At 33.5% G+C, this 25,787-nt stretch overlaps 1 protein-coding gene across 5 annotated transcripts in view; it reads left to right on the forward strand.

Annotated features, from left to right (window-relative positions):
• Nucleotides 1–25,787, forward strand: part of PDS5B (PDS5 cohesin associated factor B) — a 124,479-nt gene that overhangs the window by 50,745 nt on the left and 47,947 nt on the right. For all 5 annotated transcript variants that reach the window (XM_034665053.1, XM_034665054.1, XM_034665057.1 and 2 more), the window contains exons 16-20: nt 1,116–1,231; nt 5,934–6,039; nt 8,465–8,625; nt 20,021–20,144; nt 22,707–22,865. In XM_034665053.1, the coding sequence (XP_034520944.1) occupies nt 1,116–1,231; nt 5,934–6,039; nt 8,465–8,625; nt 20,021–20,144; nt 22,707–22,865 (666 nt within the window). The remainder of the gene's footprint in view (nt 1–1,115; nt 1,232–5,933; nt 6,040–8,464; nt 8,626–20,020; nt 20,145–22,706; nt 22,866–25,787) is intronic.

Here is a 25,787-nt window from a genome sequence, read left to right on the forward strand (position 1 = left end):
TGTACATTTTACTTATTTTTATTAGTCTTTTACAGTATTAATGGCAGTGTAGCATACCATTGAATATATGTACCATGATTATTGAACAGTCTGCTTGTGTTACACATTTAGATTTTTTCCCCAGTTTTAAAGAACACTTTAATATCTTTATAGCCAAATAATTTTTCACAGGCTTGATTATTTCTTTAGGATAGTTTCAATATTGGCTTCTGTCATTATTGGAAAGAAGCAAAACTCCAAGAACATAATTATTTTGGTAGGATTTCTATTCTTGGTTGCTAGTCATCTGACCATTTTTTCTTCTTGGGCATATTAGCCATTTATATATTTTTGGTAAATTGTGTGTTTTTAATCTTTGCCTGTTTTTCTGGAATGACATTTGTCTTTATCTTACTGATTTGCTAGTCATGTATGTTAGTTAAGCTGCAAATAATTTTTTCTAGTTTTCTCTCATTTGTAGTTTGCCCTTTCATTTTGTTTATGATGTCCTTTACATACCATAGTTTTATTTTAATGTAGCTGAGTCTGTCAGCAGACTCTTCAAGGTTTTTGCATTTTATACCCTGCTTACAAAACACCATTCTATTGCAAGTCAATGAAAATATTTACTAATGTCAGTATTTCTCTGTCTGTTGCCCATGCATCTTCCAAGAGGCTTTAAAAAAAAGTGATTTTTGGCTCCACCCTCGATTGACTAATCTTTACAATGAGGTCCAGAAATCTGTTGTTTTAACAAGCTTCCCTGATAATTTTGCTCTCTGAAGTATGTGTCTCCACTGAACTGGGTTTTATTCTTTTGTATTTGTTTTTATCTTTTTGGAATGTTTGTGACATAAGGTATAAGATAGGGACCTGTTTTTATTCAAAATGTCTGTTCAGTTCTTTCAACACAATATATTGAATAATCCATCTTTTTTCCTAGTAGTTGAAATGTTACCTTTCTTACATGCAAAATTTTTAATTTAGTTTGTTTTCTGGACTCCTTCAATTCCTATTGATTTGTTTATTCCAACACCAGTATTACATGGTTTTAATTATTTTAGGTTCTTAACATTTTAATGTGATGTAATTTTTTAAACATATTTTTGTAATATTTAAAAAAATCTGCCTTACAGCGTGAAATAACTAAGAAGTTGGGCAACCCCAAACAGCCTACAAATCCTTTCCTGGAGATGATCAAGTTTCTCTTGGAGAGGATAGCACCTGTGCACATAGATACTGAATCTATCAGGTATTTTTATATAAAATACTAAATTTTCATTACTATTCACTCATGCTTCAGTCAGTTGCTTTTGAGTACCTGCTATACACAAGGTACTTACCTGTACAGATTTTTGTATATGTGTGATGGCTAAATACTTACCTATATATATCTGTACGTATATCTGTTCATATATATGTATATGTACACACTCATCTGTATATATCTGTATATTTAATTTTTCTTATTTATTTTAATTTTAAGTATTACTTCGTTTGAATGAGAAAATGTCAGTCTAAGCCTAGTTTCTGTTACCAGTATATCAGGAATTCCTCTTTTTAGCTAGCTTGCATAGTGTAGGTAATACAAACAATTTGTAATTATTCCCTCAGGAAAAGAAAATTAGGTGAATATGTGGTAAAGCAGGGTAATTTTTAAAACAACCCTCATTTCAGCTTTGATATCACCTGACTATGACATCTTGGAAAATACCTTCTTTTTATGGCTGTATTCCCTTTTGTAAAATGTTCTTTTTTTTTTTTTTTTTTTAACATTTTCCTAAAATGTTTCAACTGGTTGAAAAAATAAAGTGTTTACAGAATGTATGTATATATAACATTCTGGTTTACTGGTCATCAGCAGAATCTTTTAGAGATATATTAGAATCTAAATAATAATATCCTGTATCCACTAAACCCTTTTTGGGGATTTGTTTTGTTTGGGAGGGTAGAGGGTGTAGCTTTTGGCCTATGATTCCCTGCAGAGTAGGGAGACCCTGCTTTGGACACCCAGTAGTCACTTTGGACTCCTATTGCACCAGTTTTCATTTGAAGGAAGGGTCTAAGGTTTGAAAAACAATATAAAACAAAAAATCAGAACCCTCTATATTAGTACAAGGAAGAGCCTGAATCAGACTAAGACTCATTCATTAAATAAAGAATCCCATTTTTTCTCTATTCAAGGCAGTGCTTGTTAGATATTGGCAAAGCTTATTTTTTTGCTTTTCATTAACCCTCTGTCTGGTAATGGAATAAAGAGTTTTAATCAGGAGAATATATTATAGTTTCATAAAATTAACGCACATAGTGTTCAGAGGACTGAAAGAGGATTTCTCTAAAGGAGTAGTATTTGACCTAAGAGGAAGAATGGGTAAAATTTTGTTTTTACAGAGGTGGGAGAATGAATTTTATAGGCACTGAGATTAATATAAACCAGGTTAATTGGATAGGAAAGGACAAGGATATTTAGAAAATGATTGCCATGGAAAAGTATGAAAGTATTATGGATAATGCTAAAAAAGTAGTTGGGATCAGATTGTGGAAAGCACTGAAGGTCTAACTTTAGAGTTACTGTATTCTTTAGTCTGTTGAGAACCATGGATGCTTAACGGTGGATAGGAGGAGGGAAGAAGAATGGATAGACTGTTAAGATGTTAAAAATTGTCTATGGATGCTGGTAGTGGGATTGAAAGGGAAGATTATATTTGAGGAAGGTTTTAATAGATGGGTTATCTTACTGGAAATGGGGAATAAAGTTGATGAGGAGTCAGAAGTATAAGAGCTCAAGTCCAAATGATGAAGCACATAGTAATACTTTGAAAAGAATTAAGGGAACTGATGCGCTTTTTATTTGGACATGACAGACAATTAAAAAATTAAGGCAAATTGAGCTTAATGTGAAACTATGAAATGGGTTTGTTCCCTGGGCATGAGATTGTGTTGAAAGAAGTAAAAAGATTAAAACATCATGGGCAGAACCTTGGAATTTTGTTTTTCAACAATAGAAAAATTACAGGAGTATAAGAACACCAGCGTTTTGAAAGTTAAGATAGAGAAAGTTTTCATAAATAATGTGTACTATGAACGGTCAGACTGAGGTCTTTGGCTTTTTCATCAGTAGTTTGTGACATAACTAGCAGTAACAAGTAATAGCAATGAATCCTTATAAAGTGCCTGGGATGATTTCAGATGTTTTACATGTTTACTCATTTACCTCTTAACCATATGAGACAAGAAATATTATTATTCCCAATTTACAGATAAGAAACAGTGAGTTATACAGATGTTGAATAGCTCCCCACTGCTAGGAAGTGGTGGATGGCATTGAAACCGAGGAAGTCTGGCTCCAGAGCCCGGTTGGTTAACCACCACACTATTTAATAGGTCTCCAGAAAGATTCCACTCTTAGTCCCTTACGCCAGTAGTCAGTGAGTGTCCAGTTCACCTAACTCTCCCTGATAGTGGTTATTAACCTTTTCAGTCCTTGCCATTTCATAGGTAAATGGTGATACTAATTTTTTAAAAAACAGTGTGTCACTAATGAACATTTTTCTTTCCCTTATATTTCTTGGTTAATTGCTTTTTAAAAAACTTTTCTATGAGGGGCTTGGAGGAATTGTCTTTTTCTTATTGATTGTAAGAATGCTTTATAAAATTAGGGGATGCCTGGGTGGCTTAGTCAGTCAAGCGTCTGCCTTTGGCTCAGGTCATGATCCCAGGGACCTGGGATTGAATCCTGCATAGGACTCCTTGCTCAGTGGGGAGCTTTCTTCTCCCTCTCCCTCCCACTCCCCCTGCTTATATGCGTTCTCTCTCTCTCTGTCTCTCTCTTGCTGACAAATAAATAAATAAATACATCTTTAAAAAAAAAAGAATGCTTTATAAAATAAGGCTATTAATCTACTTTGATTGCCTTTTAAATTTGTATAATTTACAATAAATACTATAGATTAAATCAGTTGTTTCCTTTATGATTTTTCTGCCTTTCCTTTCATACTAGGTGGTTATATTTTTTCCACTTAAGTCTTTAATTGTTCTGGAATTCATTTTAGTAAGGTAGAAGTAGATATACATCCTTTTTAAAAAAAGCCTTCCATAGCTTGTTACATCAACTCCATTTATTGATAAATTCTTTCCTTCTCAATTAATTTGTAATGTTTCCTTATTTTATAGCATAAATTCTGTATGGTTGGGACTCTTACTGAATTTTAGCTTTGGTTCATTTGTCTTTTGAGGTGTTAATGAAACATTTTTGTCTTGTTGAGAAAATTCTTTCATCCTTCCCCCTCCCCCTAAAATTGATTGGCTGTTCCCAAACTTTAATTGATTTTCCCAGTTGAGCCATAGAATGCATCTATTGAATCTTGTCCCATACCAAGTTCTGTTCCCCTGATAACATTTGGAGATTTAGTGAAAAAATGTTATTACTTGTCTTAACTTATTCAAATCTCTGTGTTCCCTTTCATATAATTCTGAGTTTACACACAGATTCTGTGCACGTAAAACTTATTTTATATATTTTAACATGTCATTGTGAATAGATTTTCCCCTGTCTGTATTTTTGAGGTGGTTTTGGCTGATGCAGAAAAGCACTATCGATTTTTTGTGTTTTGTTGGTATCACCTCACTGAACTCCTAGTATTTTTTAGTAGTTTTTCAGTTGATTCTCTTTGGTTTTACAGGTTGATCCTTTTTCTCACAGATTTTTATATGACTGGCTCTTGTTCTTTGGTTATTAGCTCAGTTGTATCTCTTTAGAAATGCCTTTCCTGGCTGAAGAATTTTACTTCTTGTCTTTGCCTTCTTTCTAGTCATTATTGTTCTCTGATGATATTTTCTATGTATTTGCGTACTTATGTTTGGACTTCCCTTACTAGACCGAGAGCTTCATTCATGTTCTTTGTCATGGAAGAAAATAATGACTTTAATTTTGGATATGTGGTATTTTTTCATTTTTGTGGGACACCTAGGTTAAAAACCTTGGGGTCGCCGAAAACATCAAAGAGAATTCAGGCTGAAGATTTGGGAGAGTTGGAGCTATGAGAATCAATTATTCAAGAAAAATGGGCAGAAAAGGAGAGAACATTCTCAAAGATGTTAGCTGCCAAGGGGTGATAAATTTAATAGTACCCAGCAAGACAAACAGATACATTTGACTCCTAGCTTGATCTTAAATTCGAGTTCATGGTATTTTTGTAGAAACATAGAGCAACTAAACATTCAAGGAACATTGAATAGTTGAATTTTCCTGCATTTTGATACATATACTGTGTCTCTAACTGTAGTGTATGTTACTTATTTTTTATAAAAACAGATACCTAAAAGTGTAAATGATTATTTTAGATAATTGGTATTGCGTTATAAATGTTTATTTTAAAATAACCTAAGCTTGTTTTTAGAAAAAAATTTCAAAGAATTTTGTTTCCTTTTTAACTATTCTAATTTCTAGTGAAGTTTTATATGTCTGTTATCTAGATATTTTTACACCTTTTAGGAACAGGAGTTTGTGTTTCTGACTCTTAAAACAGTGCCTAACACATAGTAATATTTGGTAAATATTTTAAAAGTGCTTAATGCTGCCATTTATCCTTTATTTCAGTATATGTTCTATTTACTTAGGAAGTAATGAATTTCAAATAATTAGAAAACATCTATTCATGTGTTTGGGCATAATTCTTCCATGGAAAATGCAAGAATAAAAATATAGGTAATATTAATAAACAGCAAATCAAATAACATTTGGACTTCATTTGAATGGACAGGAAAAATACTATTTTTGAGAAGAAGTATCTTAAAATACCTGTTATAATTTTTTGTTTTGCAGTAATGTTTGGGAAACAGCTTTGTCAAATTTTTATGTGTTTGGATGTGGTCTGTATAAAAAATACGATTATTTTTCTTAAACATTAGTAATAAAGATCGAAAATATGACAGTTTTTTTGGTCATATTTTAGTGCTCTTATTAAGCAAGTGAATAAATCAATAGATGGAACAGCAGATGATGAAGATGAGGGTGTTCCAACTGATCAGGCCATCAGGGCAGGTCTTGAACTGCTTAAGGTAAGTATGCTTGTGGTGAAATTAAGTGCCTAATTAGATAACCATTGAACATATACATAGTATATAGTTTTTATTCTTGAGATTTCTTCTTAAGTTTTTATAGAAACTGAAGTAAAATTTTCTCAATCATTTTAGGTAATTTAGAAATTGCACATTTCCTCTAACATGTAAGCCAAATATTTTCAGGTTTAAATTGTATAATATAGCCTACCTAGTATTATTACATTAAAAAAGCCAATTATAATTTGAAGTTTTCATTAGTGAGCAAAGAAAGTGCTTAGCCCTACCAAACATGGAGCCAAATTCTTCCTAAAACTCCATTTTATCTTTTATTTTGTTAGCTAAAATATACTGCTGCCTTTTAGTTATTATAAAAAATCAGCTAATTGTTGACAACTTAGAAAATATAAAATTATAAAGAAGAAAATATTCATAAGCCTATCACACATGAACATTCCTTTTGTTTTCCTTTTAATCTTGAAAAAAATGCACACTTACATAGTTGAGATCAGACTGAATATATGCAATTTTGTATCTTGACTATTTTCCCTTATTAAATTATAAGCATTTTTATCAGTGTTTTTTAAGGACGTGTTTTTAAGAGTGTCAAAAAACAGATCTGATTTACGGCTGTCATTTATTAGATGGATGCTTTTGGACAAGTTCATTGCCTCCACTTCCTCATCTGTAATTGAGATAATAATAGCACTTACCTCACAGAGGACTCAATTAAGTCATGTACATAAGTTTCTGAGCACAGCGTCTGGCTCATAGTAAAAATATAAAAAACATTATTTTTTGAAATGGTTATTAGTCCACTTTTGCAGTGCCACAGAGTTCCCAACTATTTCCCTAGGTGTTTAGATTTTCCTAATTTTATTCTTCTTATAATCACTAAAAAGATAAATATATCTAAGATCTCTTGCTGATGTCTTTTTTTTTTTTTTACAATACTGCAGTATAAAGAGAATGATCATTTTCAGAATTTTTAGATGTATATAATCAAATTCCTTTACAGAAAAATTATACCCATATAGAATTCTGTCAACGAATGAAGGTGCCTATCCTGTCTTCACAAACATGGAATATTGTAAATCTTAAAGAGATTTGCTAATCTGATAAGTAAAAATAATGTTTTAATTTGTATAATCATTAGCGTTTCCCTATGATGAATTTATTATTTTTATCCTGTGTTCATTTTCTCTGTTTTAATCCTGTGTTCATTTTCTACTATATTTCAGTTTTTTGTTCTTTTTAACTGATTTTTTTTATTTTCCTTGCTTTTTTATAGGACATATTTGATATATAAAAAATTAAATGTATTTTATTACATATGTTATAAAGTATAATAATAAAGTGAATACAGTGAAAAGTAAATAGGATGCTAACTCAAATAGAGTATTAACAATACTGTTGAAGTTCCCTGAGTAATTTTTTCCCATGGTTCACATTCCCCAGGTATAATTGTTCTAAATTGTTCTGTTGTTTGGGGTTTATTATTCATTCTCTCACTGTCCTTTTAATTTTATCATCCATGTCTATCTGTGTATCTCTAAATAACATCACTTACTTTGCCTGTTTCTGAATCCTACAAATATGGCATTATGCTTAATGTATTTTTCTACTGCTTGCTTGCTTTTACATTCCGTGTTTGTTTCCAGTTGTTTAAGCCTAAAAATTATGTCTTGTTGAGAAGATTTTTATTTTTGTTTTTCAATCTGAAATATAACTCATCTGAAATTTATTTTGAAACTATATATTGTAGGGGAGGATCTAATTGGGTTTTCTCCATATAGCTGTATATTTTTATCAGGACTATTAAAAATCCCATCCATTTTCATTTTCTGTTTCTTCTTTATAATGTTTTACTCTATATAATCTAAGTTCTTATAATGCTTGTACTAAAAAGTTTTACTTTTTCTGTTTTGTTTCTTATGTTAGTACCATGTTGACTTGATAATTGTAACAGGTGTAAATGTTATGATAGCTTTTATGATGTTGTTTTAACCCTCTTTCCTAGATAACTGTTTTCCAAAAATGTTATTAGCTAGTCTCTTCTAATGACCTTTATTTAAAAGACTAGGGCTGTTTTGTTAAATTTTCTCTTCTTGTTCCTTTTCTCCTATTCTCATCCTCCTCCAAAAACCCACACATCAACCAAAATCTAAATTATTTTGAAAAGAATTATATTGAGTAATTTAATTTGGAAAGAAATGACTTTGTTAGGTCATGCAATCTTCCTACACTAGAACATATCTGTTACATATTTGAGTAAGTTTTAAACTTTATTTATAGTGCTCTCATGTACTAATTAGCATAATTATTTTTATATTTACTTTGAGTATTTCCAGTATGTAATATTTGGGGTTTATATTGTAAAGATGGAAAGGGTTTACAGATCATTTTTATGACTCATTTTTTTAAGGTACTCTCATTTACACATCCCATCTCGTTTCATTCTGCTGAAACATTTGAATCTCTCCTGGCTTGTCTGAAAATGGATGATGAAAAAGTAGCAGAAGCTGCACTCCAAATTTTTAAAAACACAGGAAGCAAAATTGAAGAGGATTTCCCACATATCAGATCGTAAGTTTATTCTGATAAATATTCTAGAAAATAGAAAAATAAGTTACTGTTTTTTGATTTATGTAATAGTTGGAATCTTTTAAGTTTTGAGGAAATCATGTGTAGGTTATCTTAAATTTATACCGTTCAGTTTAGATTCTCATTTCGTCGGGGAGATAGCACTGATTGGTATTTTAGACGATTCACGAAAATGTGGAGCAAACATGGCATTTCTTTCTGAAGCATTGATTTTTGCTTAAATGTTTTAATGAAAACAATTTTATAGTAAAACATTCTCTTAATATATCATGACATAGAGTAAACAATTCACATGAATTTAATGTGTAATGGGAAATTTCAAAGGAATTTCAGCAGGACTGTGCATAGGTCTCTTCAGTATACTCCGTGATTGAAGATATTGAAAATTTTCAGAAGCAGTGCTTTATTTTATTTGACTCAGTGTAGTATGGAATAAACATCCTAACAGGAGTGTATTTTTGTGTGTGTTTCAGTATTTCCAAGCATTGAAAATTGTGCTGTTATCTTTGGGATCTCTAATGCTGGTTGATTATTCAAGATTCTATAATACCTCAAAACAATAAGTCTTCATTTTCTATGGATCCCTGCTTACTTCTCTATATGCATCTCTCCACCCTGTTCCTGGAGGGGTGTATCTGATAGTTGGTCCTGATCTTGCCATAGTCATTGGTGGTTAGTTTACATCTACCTCATTACTTCTGGCTTAGCCACTATTCCAGTTAGTTGTGGCTGGGGTAACATGCTTCACGTGGAAGAAAAACCTCAGAAAGAGACTGGACAAAGGTAGCTCTTAAAATTTCAGGTACACTTTTTGTTATTTCTTGTTCATATGAACTTAATTCTAGAAACTGTTAATAGTACAAAGGCATTATTTAAATGATCGTTGAAACATACCAGAATTTTGTAATCATATTCTCTTTGGCCTGAGTAAGAAACTTTATTGTTTAGAACTGACTTCTTTGGGCGCCCGGGTGGCAGCATCTGCCTTTAGCTCTGGTCATGATCCCTGGGTCCTGGAATCGAGTTCTGAGTTCAGCTCCCTGCTTCTCTCTCTCCCTCTGCCCTTCCCCACTGCTCATGCTCTCTCTCTCAAATAAATAAATAAAATCTTTAAAAGAAAAAAAAAAAAAGAACTGACTTCTTAGTTTTTAAGGGAATGCGGAGCATGAATTTTCCTTTGAATGGTGCTGTGATTCTCAGATCAGAGATCAGTTTGGAGATACAAACACTACATAACTCTATATTACTGAATGCCCACTTACTCTACTATCTCATTTAAATGTTTTAACAGTTTAGTATAGTGTAAAAATTATCCTAATCTTCCAAATGAGAAAGCTAATATTCACTTGAGGTAAATGGTTTTGGGTCATATAGCTAGTAAGTAACAGAGTGAAGATTTGAATTTAGGCCTGTTTGTCTGAATGCCTATGGTACCATATCCATAATGGCACAGTTCCTTTCTTAATTAGGGCTTTGGGCATGTTTTTGCTTGATTTATTCACTGGAAGTTTTAATTCTTACCCTAGACTGTCTTTCCTAGTACCCTTTATATCTTAAAGAAACTTCGATATATTTGTAGAAGAACTACAAGAGCAAGGTTGAGAGGTTGGACATTTTAGAACATGCAAAGGGCATTTTAAAACATCTGCTTTAATATGGAACTGAAGTACTTAAAACTATTTGATTTATATGCTGAGTATATTTCAAATGTTTCTCATGAGGAAAATTAACTGATATTGAATACCTGCTGTGTGTGCATGTACTGTTCTTGATGAAATAGTTCATGGTATATGTCGTGCAGAAGATAAAATATGTATGCAGACTTTATGTTTTAAATGATTAAATTGAGTGAGTCTATATTGAGGAAAAATGATAGAGTTGAGTGTTTATAAAATTATCTTCCCTTGAATTCACCAAAATAATTCCAAAGAACCAAAAGAAAAAAATATATCTAAGTAGAGGCTACCATATACTGGACAGAATTGTTGCTAAATAAGTCATCTAGACCAAGTTGAATGTGAGAACATTGACAGTTGATACACATATTACTGAATCAGGAGAATAAGGGATAAGGGGATGGGTAGTAAGTGTTCGGTTGTTTGCTAATTTAGAGGAGGAGATTGAGGGATGGGCAGGCTTTGAGAGAAATAAGGAAAGCCTCATTTCTGCTGTCATAGAACTAAAGGAGAGACTTTGTAGTCACACCATTTTTCTTTGGGCTGACCTATTTTCCTTAGCAGGAGGAGCAAAGCTTAGAGGTGAGGCTTAGAGTAGAATTGTGAAGCAAATGTCTTGTTACCAACTTTACAGACACAGGAAAATATTGTGCGCTTGCCCACTAAACAAAAATGATGATGTACTATGGTTTCCGTACTGATTCCTCCTGTCTCTCAGGAGTCTGGCTCACCCCCAGATAGGGAGATGTATCAAAACTAAGAGTCCTCTTATAAGCATAGGATATAGCCATAGTCCAGGTGGAGCTAATTCTCATCACTGACAGGGTTTCAGTAGACTCGGAGAGAAATTACGGAGATTAAGAACTTGGTCCGTTTAGTCCCAGCACCTTCCTCCATGCTATACTTACTTAGCCAACTGATTAATGAGTTGGGAGCTTTGATTTCAGTGTTCAGTCATCAGGGAGATGCTATCTGCTTTTTTGTTTAAGTGGCAGAGCCAGAGAATTTCTCTTATTCAAAGATGAGTTAACAGAGTACAAATAAATTAACAAACATGAAACCTAAGCAGATATTTTAGTATTCCAAAGAAAGCTGATAATCACTATTTGAAAGAATTGAATTTTTCTAGGAAAAAAAGAAAATTTTAAACCATTCTAAACTGCCAAGAAAGTTAAGCAGCAAATGATATCTGGAAAAATAAGAGAACAACAAAAAAAAAAAACCATAAAAAAAGAAGTGGCAGGACTAAGGATAAAGAAGACAGGAACATACTTGTGTTATATAGTATATTAGCAGCAGGGAGCAGAGTAAACAATATCAAAAATGTAATTAGTAAGCTAGAGATAGAGCATGAGGAAATTGCATAGAACGTGGAAACAGTGGGCATAGAAATTAAGGCAGTTAAAGAAAATCCTTTGCAGATAGTGAAAAGCCCTCTTTGGTTTCTGTGGAGGAAATAACAGAATAATGAAAAATGGAAAATAGTAAAAAAAAAAAAAATTAATAGACTTGTATAGAATGAATGAAAATGTCAATCTGGAGATCAAGAGGACTCATGTTTTAGGAACACATCCTGGTGGAATTTACTGAATTTTCAGGGATTACAGAAGTGATTTCACAAACATCAATAGCAAAGAAAAGGAAGTGTATTATGTACAATGGAAAAATAAAGAGGTTCACTTCTTTCAGCTACATAAGATTTCTGAAGTTAATGATTCAACAGCTAGAGAGTTTTCAGGGACAAAAAAGAATAATATAACTGAAGAATTTACTGAGTAGCCAAGTTGTGCTTAAGGACTAATGAAGGATATTCTTCAGGACAAAAAGTCTCAGGAAATGTATTAATTACCTGGTTTGTAATGTGAACTTTGTCTATCAAGGTGTATACTTTTTCCCTTTGCATTCAGTTTTGCTTAAGCCCCTCAATCCAACTTTTGTTTTCTTTTTGTTTGCATATCTGATTTGTCTTTTCTCATCATTTTACTCTCAGTATTTAAATTTTAGATGTGTCTGTATCTGTGTTTTAAATATTTGAAAACTCGGATTTTACTTTTAAGGATGATGTAAATAAATAAAATTGGCTCAAGAAGAATGGGAGAAAACCTAATTAGGCTATAATTGTTAAAAAAAAAAATTGAGAAAAGTATCCTCCAATATAAGGTCCCAGTAAAGTGTGGGTTATAGGAAATATTTCACATCTACAAGAAACCAAGGATTCTAATTCTTTTTAATTGTTTACAGCATAGGAAAATAAAAAAAGGCATTCAGTTTACTTCTTTCATAAAGCCAAGATAACTAGCAGGAGTGCTAAAACTGGATAATAAATATTCCCTTAAAAGAAAACTTAAGACAGATCTTACTAATATTGCTGCAAGAATTATAAGTTAATTTTTAGTAAAAAGCTTACTACAGTAAAACAAAAATACACTATGGCTGGGGCGCTTGGGTGGCTCAATTAGTTAAGCATCTGACTTTGGCTCAGGTCATGATCTCAGGGTCCTGGGATTGGGCCCTGTGTCCAGCCCCATGTAGGGCTCCTGGCTCTGGGTTCTGGGTTCAGTGGGAGTCAGCTTCTCCCTTACTCTCTCCCCTCCCTCCTCTCCCGCCCCGCCATGCTCTCTCTTTCACAAATAAGTAAAATCTTTAAACAAAAATCTTAAAAAATATATATTATGGTCAAATGTGGTTCATTTCAGAAATACAAAGATGGTTGGTATTAGTAAGCCTAACATTCATGTTACAATTTATTATAAAATTGAGTAAAAGGGAAGAGGGCACATAGTAGGTCATTCTGATAGATGCTAAAAGGGCTTCTGATAAAAAAATGAGTCTTATTTATAATTAAACCCAATAAAATAGGATAAATGTCTTTATAACGTAATAAATTTGTCTCAAACCAATAAACATCATCATTCCCAGTAAAAATAGGAACAAAATGAGGATAATACAGTATCTCTGCCATGATTTAACATTGCTTTAGAAGCATTAGCCATTATAATTCAATAAGAAAATAAAGAGGTACAAGTGTTGGAAAGGAAGAAGCAAAATTACCATATTTCGGGGCTCCTGGGTAGTGCAGTCGTTAAGTGTCTGCCTTCGGCTCAGGGCGTGATCCTGGCATTCTGATATCGAGTCCCACATCGGGCTCCTCCGCTGGGAGCCTGCTTCTTCCTCTCCCACTCCCCCTGCTGTGTTCCCTCTCTCACTGGCTGTCTCTCTGTCACATAAATAAATAAAATCTTTAAAAAAAAAAAAATTACCGTATTTCATGGAAAATCCAAGAGAATCAACTAAAAAACTACCAAAACCAAGATAGCCAAAATAAGTATGTAAAAATCCAGAGCTTTCCTTATATACCAGTAACAACTGTTTTGAAAATATTGTAGGAGTAAAAACCAGAAGACCTAGGAGTAAAATATACAAGAAATTTGCAACCTTATACTAGTGAGTAGAGGAAATAATATTTAACAAAAAATTTAGTCAGGAAAAGTTACATTACCCACTAAATAACTGGCAAGCTGTTTTGAAAGGGAAAATCAATGTAGACTGCTTATCTTGATTTTTCATATATTTGAGTCCAAGATTATAAAAAATCCATTATTAAAAGGATTATTAAAAATCCATTTGTTAAAATATATTTATAGAGCCTCTACTGTATATAAGGTACTGGAGTATATAAGGTTCTGTTGAAATGAATAGACTCTGCCCTTATATTTTAGTGAGGGAGAGTACCATTTAGACAAAAGCAAAAATCATGAAATAAGTTAAAAATGCAAATGGTATGCTGGCAAACTACTTTCAATATGCATAACTTAGAAAAAGTTAATATCTCTAATGTATAAAGACTCTTAACAGAAATAAAATAGGTTTCACAGTAGAATACTAGTGAAGGAAGTGAACAGGAAATTCATAAACTGGAAATCCTTCCAGCCCCTCAAATCAAGAGAAGATATTTATGCCTATTAATACTAATTGAGGCAAATACAAATAAAAACATGTATGTGCTATAACCATTGTTAGCTAGCATTCCAATGATGCTCTCTTGATTGGATTATAAAGTGATTCAGCTTTTCTGGGCTGGTAATTTGATAATACGTACAAACTTAAAATGTGTGCAGTCTTCAGCGCTGCAGTTTCATTTTCTGGAACTTATCCCAGATATAATTAGAAAAGATACCTACCTAACATGGGTCAGGGTCCAGTCAGAGGAACAAAAACCGTACCAGGTATTTTAAATGTAAATTAATTAATACAGATGTTTGAAGGATGAAAGAGCAACAGGTTACTTTGGTAACCCAGATATTATGAATTGCTGGAAGCAGCAACCACCCTTAGGGCTGGAGAAACAGCTGAGAATTGGTGTTAAGGACTGTCCTTTGGACGGAAGAGCCCTGTCAATATCACCCAACCAGCTGACACAGTAGGAGTGTCCTCGCTGCTGCTGGGAGAGTAGTTAAACTACTGCACAGAGTGCCTAAAGAAGCTCTGGGGTCTCTTACTGGAAGAATCTAACAGGAAGCCAGCTCTTGAGGGAGTCTAGGAAATGTAATTTCAGGTTTATATCTACAGCGTCTCAGAGCAGATTATGGGAGGTTTAATGCTTAAAGCTCAGAAACTGTATGTAAATAGCTAGCATAAGGATGTTCACGATTTTGTTAAGATGAAAAAAAATCCAAAACATGTAAATGCTCATCAGTAGGAGATTGGTTAGAGTAGTTGTGGTATAGCTATCCACTAAAGAGACATATGACCACTAAATAATTAGTGTTTAGCAATACTTAACATAGGAGGTTCTCTCCAGCATTGTTGGTGAAAAAATGTTTCCAGACACTACGTATTTTGTATCCTCATTTACTTAATGTATATATGCATGTATAGAGAAATTTTAGACGTATAGTCACCAAAATGTTAACAGTAATTATTTCAAGGTAGTGGAATTTTGAGTTTTTCTTTAGTGGTTTTTAAATGTGTTTTTCAGTTTTGTTTGCGTTTTCTACATGTGTATGAAATCATGGGGAAAAACCTTGAATTGGAAAATCAATTTAACAAGGGAACAAAGGATTTCTTTTAGTAGGAACTTATTTTTTTTTTAAGATTTTGTTAATTTATTTGACAGAGAGAGAGACAACCAGCAAGAGAGGGAACACAGGCAGGGGGAGTGAGAGAGGAAGAAGCAGTCTCCCAGCAGAGGAGCCCAATGTGGGGCTCCATCCCAGGACCCCAGGATCACGCCCTGAGCCAAAGGCAGACGCTTAATGACTGAGCCACCCAGGCGCCCCAATAGGAACTTATTAATAGAAAAAACAATCAGGGGCACCTGGGTGGCACAGCGGTTGGGCGTCTGCCTTCAGCTCAGGGCGTGATCCCGGCGTTATGGGATCGAGCCCCACATCAGGTTCCTCCGCAATGGGCCTGCTTCTTCCTCTCCCACTCCCCCTGCTTGTGTTTCCTCTCTCGCTGGCTGTCTCTGTCTCTGTTAATAAATAAATAAAATCTTTAAAAAAAAAAAACAAAAAAACAATCAGAAGATAGTTGTTTCATTTACATTTCACTAACATCTCAGACTCTGCCTAGTACTTCAGAATTCTTGAAAGTGTTTTTTCTTTGTTTATTGTTTTGGTTTATTTCTGTTTTCTGTTTAAATGAGTATGCAGAACCTTGGATGAGCTTAAAATTTCTCATTCTGTCTTTAAAAATTCCAACCAAAATTGCTTTTTACTTGTGTGTGACCTATAATTTTCTCTTGATTACTAAGAAAAGGGATTATGTATGTTTGTATTGACAAGTCTAATCTATGAGAAGACACATCTTATCTAGGGAGTTATAGTTACTGAAGTCACCAGAAGATAATAATTTTTCATTTCACAAAGAAGCCACAAACCATAGGCTAAAAGGATCGTTTGGTGAGACTCACCTTTTTTATACATTTTGTTACTGAAATTTTCAGACATATATAGAAGTAGCTAGAACATTATAATGAGGGGCGCCTGGGTGGCACAGCGTTTGAGCGTCTGCCTTCGGCTCAGAGCGTGATCCCGGCGTTATGGGATCAAGCCCCACATCAGGCTCCTCTGCTATGAGCCTGCTTCTTCCTCTCCCACTCCCCCTGTTTGTGTTCCCGCTCTCCCTGGCTGTCTCTATCTCTGTCAAATAAATAAATAAAATCTTAAAAAAAAAAAAAACATTATAATGAACTTCCATGTATCCAGTAACTAGTTAATGTATGAATAACTTAGCTGCTTTTAATTTATAGTTCTACATACTCCCCATTCCCCTTATATTTAAAAGCAAATGCCAGACTGTATATACCATTTCATCTGTACATCTGAGTATCTCTAAAAGATAAGAACTCTTAAAAAAATAAGCATAATGCCTTTATCACATAGTTAACATTAATTGTTTAATGTTAATAATATGCAATTTTCTCAAAAATGTAATTTTTTAAAAATCAGGATCCTTATTTTTATTTGTTGATAAATCTCTTAAAGTGCCTTGTTTCCTGTAGGCTCCCCTCCAATTCTCTTTTTCTTTTTGTATTTGATAAAGAAACCAGGTTTCTCTTGCAGTTTCACGTAGACTGATTTTTGCTAATTGTATGCCTTTGGCATATTTTAATGGGTTCCTTATATTTTCTGTAAAGTGATAGTTGACTGCAGAGGCCTGGTTGGATTCCAGTTCAACTTTTTTGTTGTTACAGGACCACTTTATAAATGGTGGTATGCTTTTCTATCAGAACGCACATGTTATCTGGTTATTTCTCTTTTTATGATGTTAGAAACTGATGATACTTTGTAATTAATGGTGATAATTCTGTCATTCTTCTTTATTAGCTGAATACTTTTATAAAGAGGAACGTCTTATCTATTCTCTGGTTCCCCAGCATTGCATCTGTTTAGGAAAGGCAGATTAAATGCTTTGTTTTTTGTGTTATAGAACAGTGTTCAAATAGTGAGTTTACTAGCATCCTCCAAATGTGACAATTAACTTGTTGTCTTTTTAAAATATCATGCTCAGATTTGTTTGTATACATACATTTATCATTTCTGCCAGTCTTCATTTTTTAGATATCCATATTTTCATCTGGGATCATTTCCTTCTTGAATAACTATTTCTTACTGTATAGTTCTGCTTATAATTAATTATCTCAGCTTTTCTTTGTCTGAAAAAAAATCTTTATTTTGCCTTCATTCTTGAAAGATATTTTTTTTCTCAGAATTCTCGATTGACAGTTATTTTCATTTAGTACCTAAAAGATTTCACTCTGTTATTTTCTGGATTGCAGTTTTTGATGAAAAGTGTTCCTCTGTATGTATTGTTTCTCTCTATGTAATATGTATTTTTTTTTGGACAGTTTTCAAGATTTTTTTCTTTATCACTGTTTTTACCAAATTGATAGTGGCATGTCTTGGACTGGTTTATTTTATGTTTCTTCTGCTTGAGGCATATTGAGATTTGGGGGACTATGGGTCTATTTACATCAGATTTGGAAAAATTGTGGCTACTATTTCTTCATTATTTTTTTCTGTTTTCCCGTCCTCACCTCTTTGTTTTCTGGGACTCTGGTTGCATATATTTTTGACTACTAATATTTTCTTACAGGTTACTGATGCTCTGTTCTTTTTTTTTTCTGTTTTTGTTTGTTTTGTTTTACATAGTTTCTATTACTATGTCTTCAAGTTCACTGATGTTTTCTTCTGTAACATATAATCTACTTTTGACCCTATTAGTATATTTTTCATTGCAGTTTTTGTATTTTTTCATTTTTAGTAGTTCCATTTAGGTCTTTTTAATATATTTTGTTTCTGTTCTCATCATGTTCATGTTTTCTTCTTGGGCATATGGAGAATATTTATAATGTCTGTTTTAATGTCTTTGTTAATTTTGTCACCTGTGTCACTTCTGGGCCTGTTTCTTTTGATGAATTTTTTTCCTGGTTATCTATTACAAGGTCTTTCTGCTGTGGCTGGCAGAAACATGAATCACTAGCAGCCTTGTGTGTCAGGGAATTTTTTTGGCTTACTGCTTTCCAGTGTTCTTTTCCTGGTCTCAGGTAGTTTTTTTTCTCATGCATGGCACTGAATAGTATTCAGTCAATGACTTGGGACACCCTTCTACGGATCTTCAGAATTCGAGCTCTCTTAGTGCCTTTGTAGCTCGCTCCTCTGTGGAACTCTGCCCTAGAAATTATAGCTGCCTCACTCCCATCTCGGTCTCCCTCGATTCTGTGCGACACCCAGGCTCTAATTGGGTTACTTCTCCTTTCATGGCAGTCAGGAGCTTTGCATGCACTAAGTGGGGATAGATGTAGGACTCTTCTAGTGTGTTTCTCATCTTTTAGGTATTATAGTCATGTGCTGCTTGTTGCCCAGTGTCTAAAACCTTTAACATGTTTGTCTGTTTTCTGCTTGCTTAAGGTAGGAGAGGATGTCCCATCTCAGATACGCAGTCATCATGGTCATCATGTGAGGCAGAAGTCTTCTCTGTATAGTTTCAATTCATATATATATATATATATATATATATATATAAACATGTTTTCACACGACACAGGGTAATTTGTGTATCTGCTTTTGAAGAGCTTTCTATTTTTTTCTATGACCAACCCATTTGTCCATGATATCGCTGGTCATTCTGTATTTGTAGAAAGTCTTTACGTTAGGTATGTTAACCTTTTCTTTGTGAAACGAAATGCAGAATTTCCCCTTAATTTGTCACTTGTCTTTTTATTATATTTTGCTGCTGGTGTCTTTTGTGATAGTCAGCTGTTACTGTGATGAATTATTATATATCTGAATTCTTAGCACTGAAACACTGGGTTGGTATTGGGTAAGAAGGTGGATTCAGAAGTTGCTTATACTGTGAGATGTTTGAATAAATAGTTGAGCCAAGAGATTCTGCTGTATTATTCATTCTAAGTTTTTGTGTAGTGTAATGATACCATACCTGAATGTTCTTCCAGGTAGCTACGTGACTCCTTACTTCCTTCAGAACTCTGCTCAAGTGTTACTTTATCTGAAAGGTCTTCTCTAACCACCTTCTTTCAAATTCTAATACTCACACACCACTCCCCATTCCCAATCCTGTCCTCTTTTCCTTTTTTTCCTCCACAGCAGTTATCATTATTTGACATAACACATATTTTGCTAATTTATGTAATATCATTTGTCTTGTCCCTAGTATGCTGGTAGCATGAAGGCAAGCATTTGGGACTTCTAATAGTGCCTGATACATAATAAATTAATAAGTTAATTTGTATAGGTTTTGTAATCAAATTTCCTTTTATGTATGTTGGTGTGAAGTGAAAGATGAATCAAAGCAGGAAGAGGCTGGAAAAACAAACAGTTTAGGTCCCATTATAGTGGTCTTATGTATAAGGTGACAGCAGTTAGCTGGAGTGATAGCGGTGAGAATAAAAGAGAAAAGGCTAATGGGATTGACATTAAGAAGAAATGGGTTACCATCCGTGTTTCTCTTTAGAATTGTTAAGTGAAAAGGAGGGAAAAAATCTTGTATTTGGATTATGTTTTTAATGTATGAAGCAAAATTAGAGAATTGAAAATGAGTTCAGGTAGATTTTTTTTGTTCTTAACAAGGCATTACCTAAAAAATGCAAATGGTAAAGTATCTAGTGGAGTCTTGCTGATTTTTCTGGTTTATTGTTTTTCTTTCTTTTCTTTTCTTTTCTTTTTTTTTTTTTTTAGAGCTTTGCTTCCTGTTTTACATCACAAATCTAAAAAAGGACCCCCCCGCCAAGCCAAATACGCCATTCATTGTATCCATGCGATATTTTCTAGTAAAGAGACCCAGTTTGCACAGATATTTGAGGTAAAAAGAAAAAAATTTGTTTGTTTCATATGTTATAGTTAAAAAACATATTAATGATTTTATAAAATGTTCACATCTGGAGGTGTATCATTTTATAGTATGTTCTCAGAATTTGAATCAGTATAATCAATTTTGATGAGTGGTTAAAATACGAAAATATCTGATTATTCGTATGTTTAGTACTAACAAGTTCAGGAATCAAACAACTTATAATATTTTTTTACATTATATATTTAGGATTAGGAAACTTTTGGTAATAAGTAATTACATATAAAATTATACTTATTGATAATAAGTAATAGGTGATTGTCAGTTTACGCTTGAAAATTAGAGTTCTGTTTATGAAATACTGCTGAAGTATGTGGGATTTTGTCAGTACTAATTGTTATAGTATAACACAAATAATTGGTGTATAAAACACAAATTTATACTTATATAATCACTGACCAAATTTTATATCAGATTAAATTGTGTTTTTAAAAAATATGTGTCATATTTTTTCTACCCTTGAAATTACTATTCCCCTTTCTGAGCATTGCATTTTATTTTAATCTACTGTAATCTGGGGCTATCTTTAGTATTCTTATTGTATATTTAGCATTTTTACATAAAATCCAAACTTATAATTTTAGTTCAGGAGCCTTGAATGAAATCAAAACAGTTTGAAGCTACTGTTTAGAAACATTTATGCTAACTTTTTCATATTTTCATGTATTATGCTTAAGACCTGAACGAGGAAGAAAAGTAGTTGTCTTTATCATATATCATCTTGTATATAGCAAATAATTTATTTTAAATTTTGTGCATTTTGGGGTGCAGGTGTTTTCTGTGGTCTGTTTTTGTATATCAGAATGACGTTAATGAATTCATGGTTGATTAGAAAGCTTTTGTTTTTCTTGATTAATCTCCTTTCAGTTCTTTTCAGTGATGACAAGGAGCAGGATAATGCTGATAATAACTTGAATTTGTAGGGTACTTTTATTTTCATTTTGATATTATATATCTGATATCTTTACTATAACCTAATCTGTAACCCTTCTGCTTTAATGTATAGGTTTGCTAGCTTTCTGAGAAAAGGTTTCATAGAGCTGTCTGGCCTTCTTGAGATTACTATGAATCCAGGGTCTGACTATTAATTTTGCTTTTCCAGAAATGATTTTATTATCTTATTGTGTAAAATTGTCATACTCATTATTGAAAAAAACTACATAGTCATATTTTTATTTATAATATATGCAAGCTGGCATTTAGGTGTACAATGGAAGTGTTGAGGGAAGTCATCAAGAATAGCAAGAAGCAAACTCATTTAAATACGCTTTTGACTAAATGTAGCTTCACATTACCCTAATGTGTTGGGGACGAACAGTTTAATACTGTTTTTCAAGCCTTGAATTCTTGGTGTTCAGTATGGGAGGACAGCATTGACTCTATTAAAAGTGTCACTAAAATTTTTAATGATATATTTACTTGCTTCCAAATCAAAAGACACAAAACAAACCCAAATAGTAAAATAGTAAGTTTTCTCCTCCACCTCAGCCTTGTGTTCCTAGCCACCCAGTTCTCATTCCCAGAGGTAACCAGTGTTACCAGTTTCTAATATACTTTTCTGTAGAGTATTCACATATAAGTAACATACTACACATACATATGTGCATACCCCCCCACACACATTTTGTCCTCTTCCCTCTCTACTTATGCCAGTGATTGTATACTATAGTCACTCTTCTGATTTCTCTATTTTAAAAATGTAACATTACATTTTAGATATTATTCTATATGGGTATATGAAGAGTCTCATTCTTTTGTCATGGCAAAATGTGTATTAATGATTGGGTTTTCTATCAGAATAATAAAAATAATTTCATTAGTTATGCTACTTAATATATGATGCTACAAAAATCCACAAAAATGCATGTGACTCTATATAATAAAAGCTTATTTCTGGCTTCTGAAAAAAAGTCCAGCTGGGTGTTTTTATTGCATTCTAATCAGTGGTTTAGGCACATAGACTTTTTTTGGACAAATGGCTTCTCTTTAAGTCCCACTGGATCCTTGGTATTAAGCCTGTTAGTGAATAGAGAGAGAGAATATGGAGAAGATACACTTCTCATACTTGCCTCAGTGCAGGCATGGCATACCTCACTTTTAGCCCCAGTCTGTTAACCAGAGCTTATTCACATATTCTCATCTAACTGCGGAGGATGCTGCATGTATAGCTGTCCTGCCCAGGAAGTAGAACAAGAGTGGATATTGGTGAGCCCTAGCAGTCTCCCATATTCACGTATGTGGTCATAAAATATACATAATATGATTCTCCATGCTGAACTTTTTTTTTTTATCTACTTCCAAGATACGACTTGGGCAAAACCTGACAATATTTAAATGGGATGTCTTTTAGGCATAAATAACCTATAGAAGTTTAAATGTAAGCTTAAGCTACTACTTAAACCATGTATATATCTTAAAACTTTTGCAATTTTTTTATTATTTGAACATGAAATATGTGAATAGTTTATTTGCATATTTATAGAGTTGTATGTGTTTTCCTTTTCTCATTTTCAGCCTCTGCATAAGAGCCTAGATCCAAGCAACCTGGAACATCTCATAACACCATTGGTTACTATTGGGCATATTGCTCTCCTTGCACCTGATCAGTTTGCTGCTCCTTTGAAGTCCTTGGTAGCTACTTTCATTGTGAAAGATCTTCTCATGAATGATCGGGTAATTGATATTTTTTAGACCTGTGTTATTCACAGCGTTATCTTCTAAAATTTTATTCAACAAAGAGACAAGTGAAATGATGCGAATAACACTTCCATTTGGCTGCCTTCTTTTAGGTTTTCCTATCTTTTTTACATGCTCTTACCTCCATTAGAACTAAAACAACATTGAAACATCTCTTTAGTTGAGCATAGGCATATAACCTGCAATGCATTCCTTGATAAATACAAAATATCATTTGGTTCTTTTTCGCCTTTACAGTAGGTTAATTTTTTATAGTGACATCTATTTTAAAAAAATGTGAAGACTAACAAGCTAGTTCACAGTATGGTTGTCATGACAATATTGTTTCTTTCCTTCATATAGTAGAGAATTAAAAGAGCACTGGGAGAAAACATTAGGAAAGAAATAGTGATTTTGTCTGTTTTCAGTTTGTCTTTGGGGCAATGCTTGTTTGGCTGTGGGAGAACTGACCCCTTACAGTTGTGTGGAGTTTTATGTATGTGTGTGCATATTTATATGTACACACACGCAGATGTACACACATAAACATGCATGTGCAGACACATGTAACCATCGGTTTTGTGTCTATAGTGTGCTCAGCACTGTACTGGGTTCTTTGGAGGATTAAAAGAAGTGAAGGTAAAGTTTCTCCTCTTAAGATACAATTAACAATTCTTGCGATGTATAGCTATATTATTGCATGTTTCATATCTGTCATTATTATATTAATATACTTTAATACTATGAATACATTTAAACAAATTTGTTATGGAAAAATAGTTTGTGGGGATAATAGTCAAGATAATTGTACGTAGTAGATCTCTAATGATTTGTGGCTATTTAATTTTAGTTGACCGGAGCCCTATAATTTGAAGACAAGTGGCTCCTGTGTTAATTACTGTCGTCTCTGGCTGTGTTCTTTAGCTGTGTCTCTCATTTTTCTTCCCCTGAGTATAGTATTTCATATGTTATTTAGGTCATGTGTATTAATCATGTGTTTAAAGTTTTCTGTATCCTTACTGTGTTTTGTTTTCTTTAATGAAAAAATTTTGTTGCGATAAAATGTATCAGGAAAGTGTACACTTCTTAGGGGTATGGTTCATTGAGTTATCACAAAGTTAACATTTTTGACCAACTGACAATCCAGGTAAAGAAACAGAATATTGCCAGGCCCCAAAAGCCCCTGTGTCTTTTTCTTATTATTATCCCCTCCATTCTTCTTGGAGATAACCATTATCTTGACTTCTAACACCAAAGATTAGTTTTACCTGTTCTTGAACTTTTATAAATGGATTCATATAGAGTAATTTTTATGTATGGCGTCCTTCACTCAGCGTTACATCTGTGAGATAAATCCATCCTGTTGTGTAGAGCAGTGGTTTGTTCATTTTTGTTGCTATATAGTATTCCATTGTTCGTATATACAATGAATCTGTTCTGTTGCTAGACATTTAGGTTATTTCTAGTGTTAAATGTATACTGTTGTTACAAATACTCTTCTGCATACCATTTGGTGCGCTAATGTATGCATTTCTATTGTAGGGTAATTGCTATATCTTAGAATATGTATAAGTTTGGTTTTTTTTTTTTTTTAAGATTTATTGGTTTATTTTAGAGAGAGAGAGTGTGTGCCCATGCAGGAGTCAGGGAAGGGGGAGAAGGAGAGAGAGATGGAGAGAATCTAAAGCAGACTCCCTGCTGATCGAGAAACCCAATACAGGGCTCGATCTCACAACCCTGAGATCATGACCTGAGCCAATACCAAGAGTTGGACACTCAACCAACTGAGCCACACAGGCACCCCTGTATAAGTTGTTTGAGTACATTTTGCCACATTGTCTCTCTTTCTTTTCTTTTTCTCTCCTTTTTTTTTTCCGAATTGTTTTTCAAAGTGGTTATACCAATTAACATTATTTTTTTTTTAAAAAAAAGATTTTATTTATTTATTTAACAGAGATAGAGATAGAGACAGCCAGTGAGAAAGGGAACACAAGCATGGGGAGTGGGAGAGGAAGAAGCAGGCTCATAGCAGAGGAGCCTGATGTGGGGCTCGATCCCATAACGCCGGGATCACTCCCTGAGCTGAAGGCAGACGCTTAATGACTTTGGCCACCCAGGCGCCCTACCAGTTAACATTCTTATTTGTGCTGAATGAGAGTTGTAGTTGTACCATTCCTTGACTGTGCTAGATATGCCAGTCTTTAACATTTTGCCATTATGTGAATATGTAATGAATAGTATGCCCTTAGGCACTTTTTCATGTATCTATTGACAGTTTGGCTGTCCTCTTGTTAAGTGTCTACTCAGGCCTCTTCCACATTTTTCTATAATATTGTCAGTCTCTTTTTTATTCACTGTTAAGATTTCCTTATGTATCCTGTTGGCAGTATGTTTAGCAGGTACCTTTTTCCACTTTGTAACTTGCTCTCTCACTCTCTTAATGGAGTTGTTTGATGAACAGAAGTTCTTAATTTGGGCACCTGGGTAGCTGAGTCAGTTAAGCATCTGCCTTCAGCTCAGGTCATAATCTCAGGGTGCTGGGATCTTGTTCCACATTGGGCTCCCTGCTTATCATTGGGCTCCCTGCTTATCAGGGAGCCTGCTTAACCTTTACCTCTGCCCCTCCCCGCTTGTGTTCTCTCTCTCTCTGCGTCTCTTTCAAATACATTAAAATCTTTAAAAAAAACTTAAGTTCCTAATTTTAACAAAACCCATTATTTTCTTTTTAGTTAGTACTTACCTTGCCTTTTTTGCCTTGTCTTTTGTGAAAATAGTCCCTATATTATTTTCTAGAAGTATGGTAATGTACAAGCCTCTAACCACATGTAGCTATTTAAGTTTAAACTAAATATAATTGTAAATGTATTCACACGTTTCAAGTGCTCACTAGCCACATATTGCTAGTGTTGGACACACAGA

Source organism: Ailuropoda melanoleuca, chromosome 7 (genome assembly GCF_002007445.2).
Source record: "Ailuropoda melanoleuca isolate Jingjing chromosome 7, ASM200744v2, whole genome shotgun sequence".
In the NCBI taxonomy this organism is placed as follows: Eukaryota; Metazoa; Chordata; class Mammalia; order Carnivora; family Ursidae; genus Ailuropoda; species Ailuropoda melanoleuca.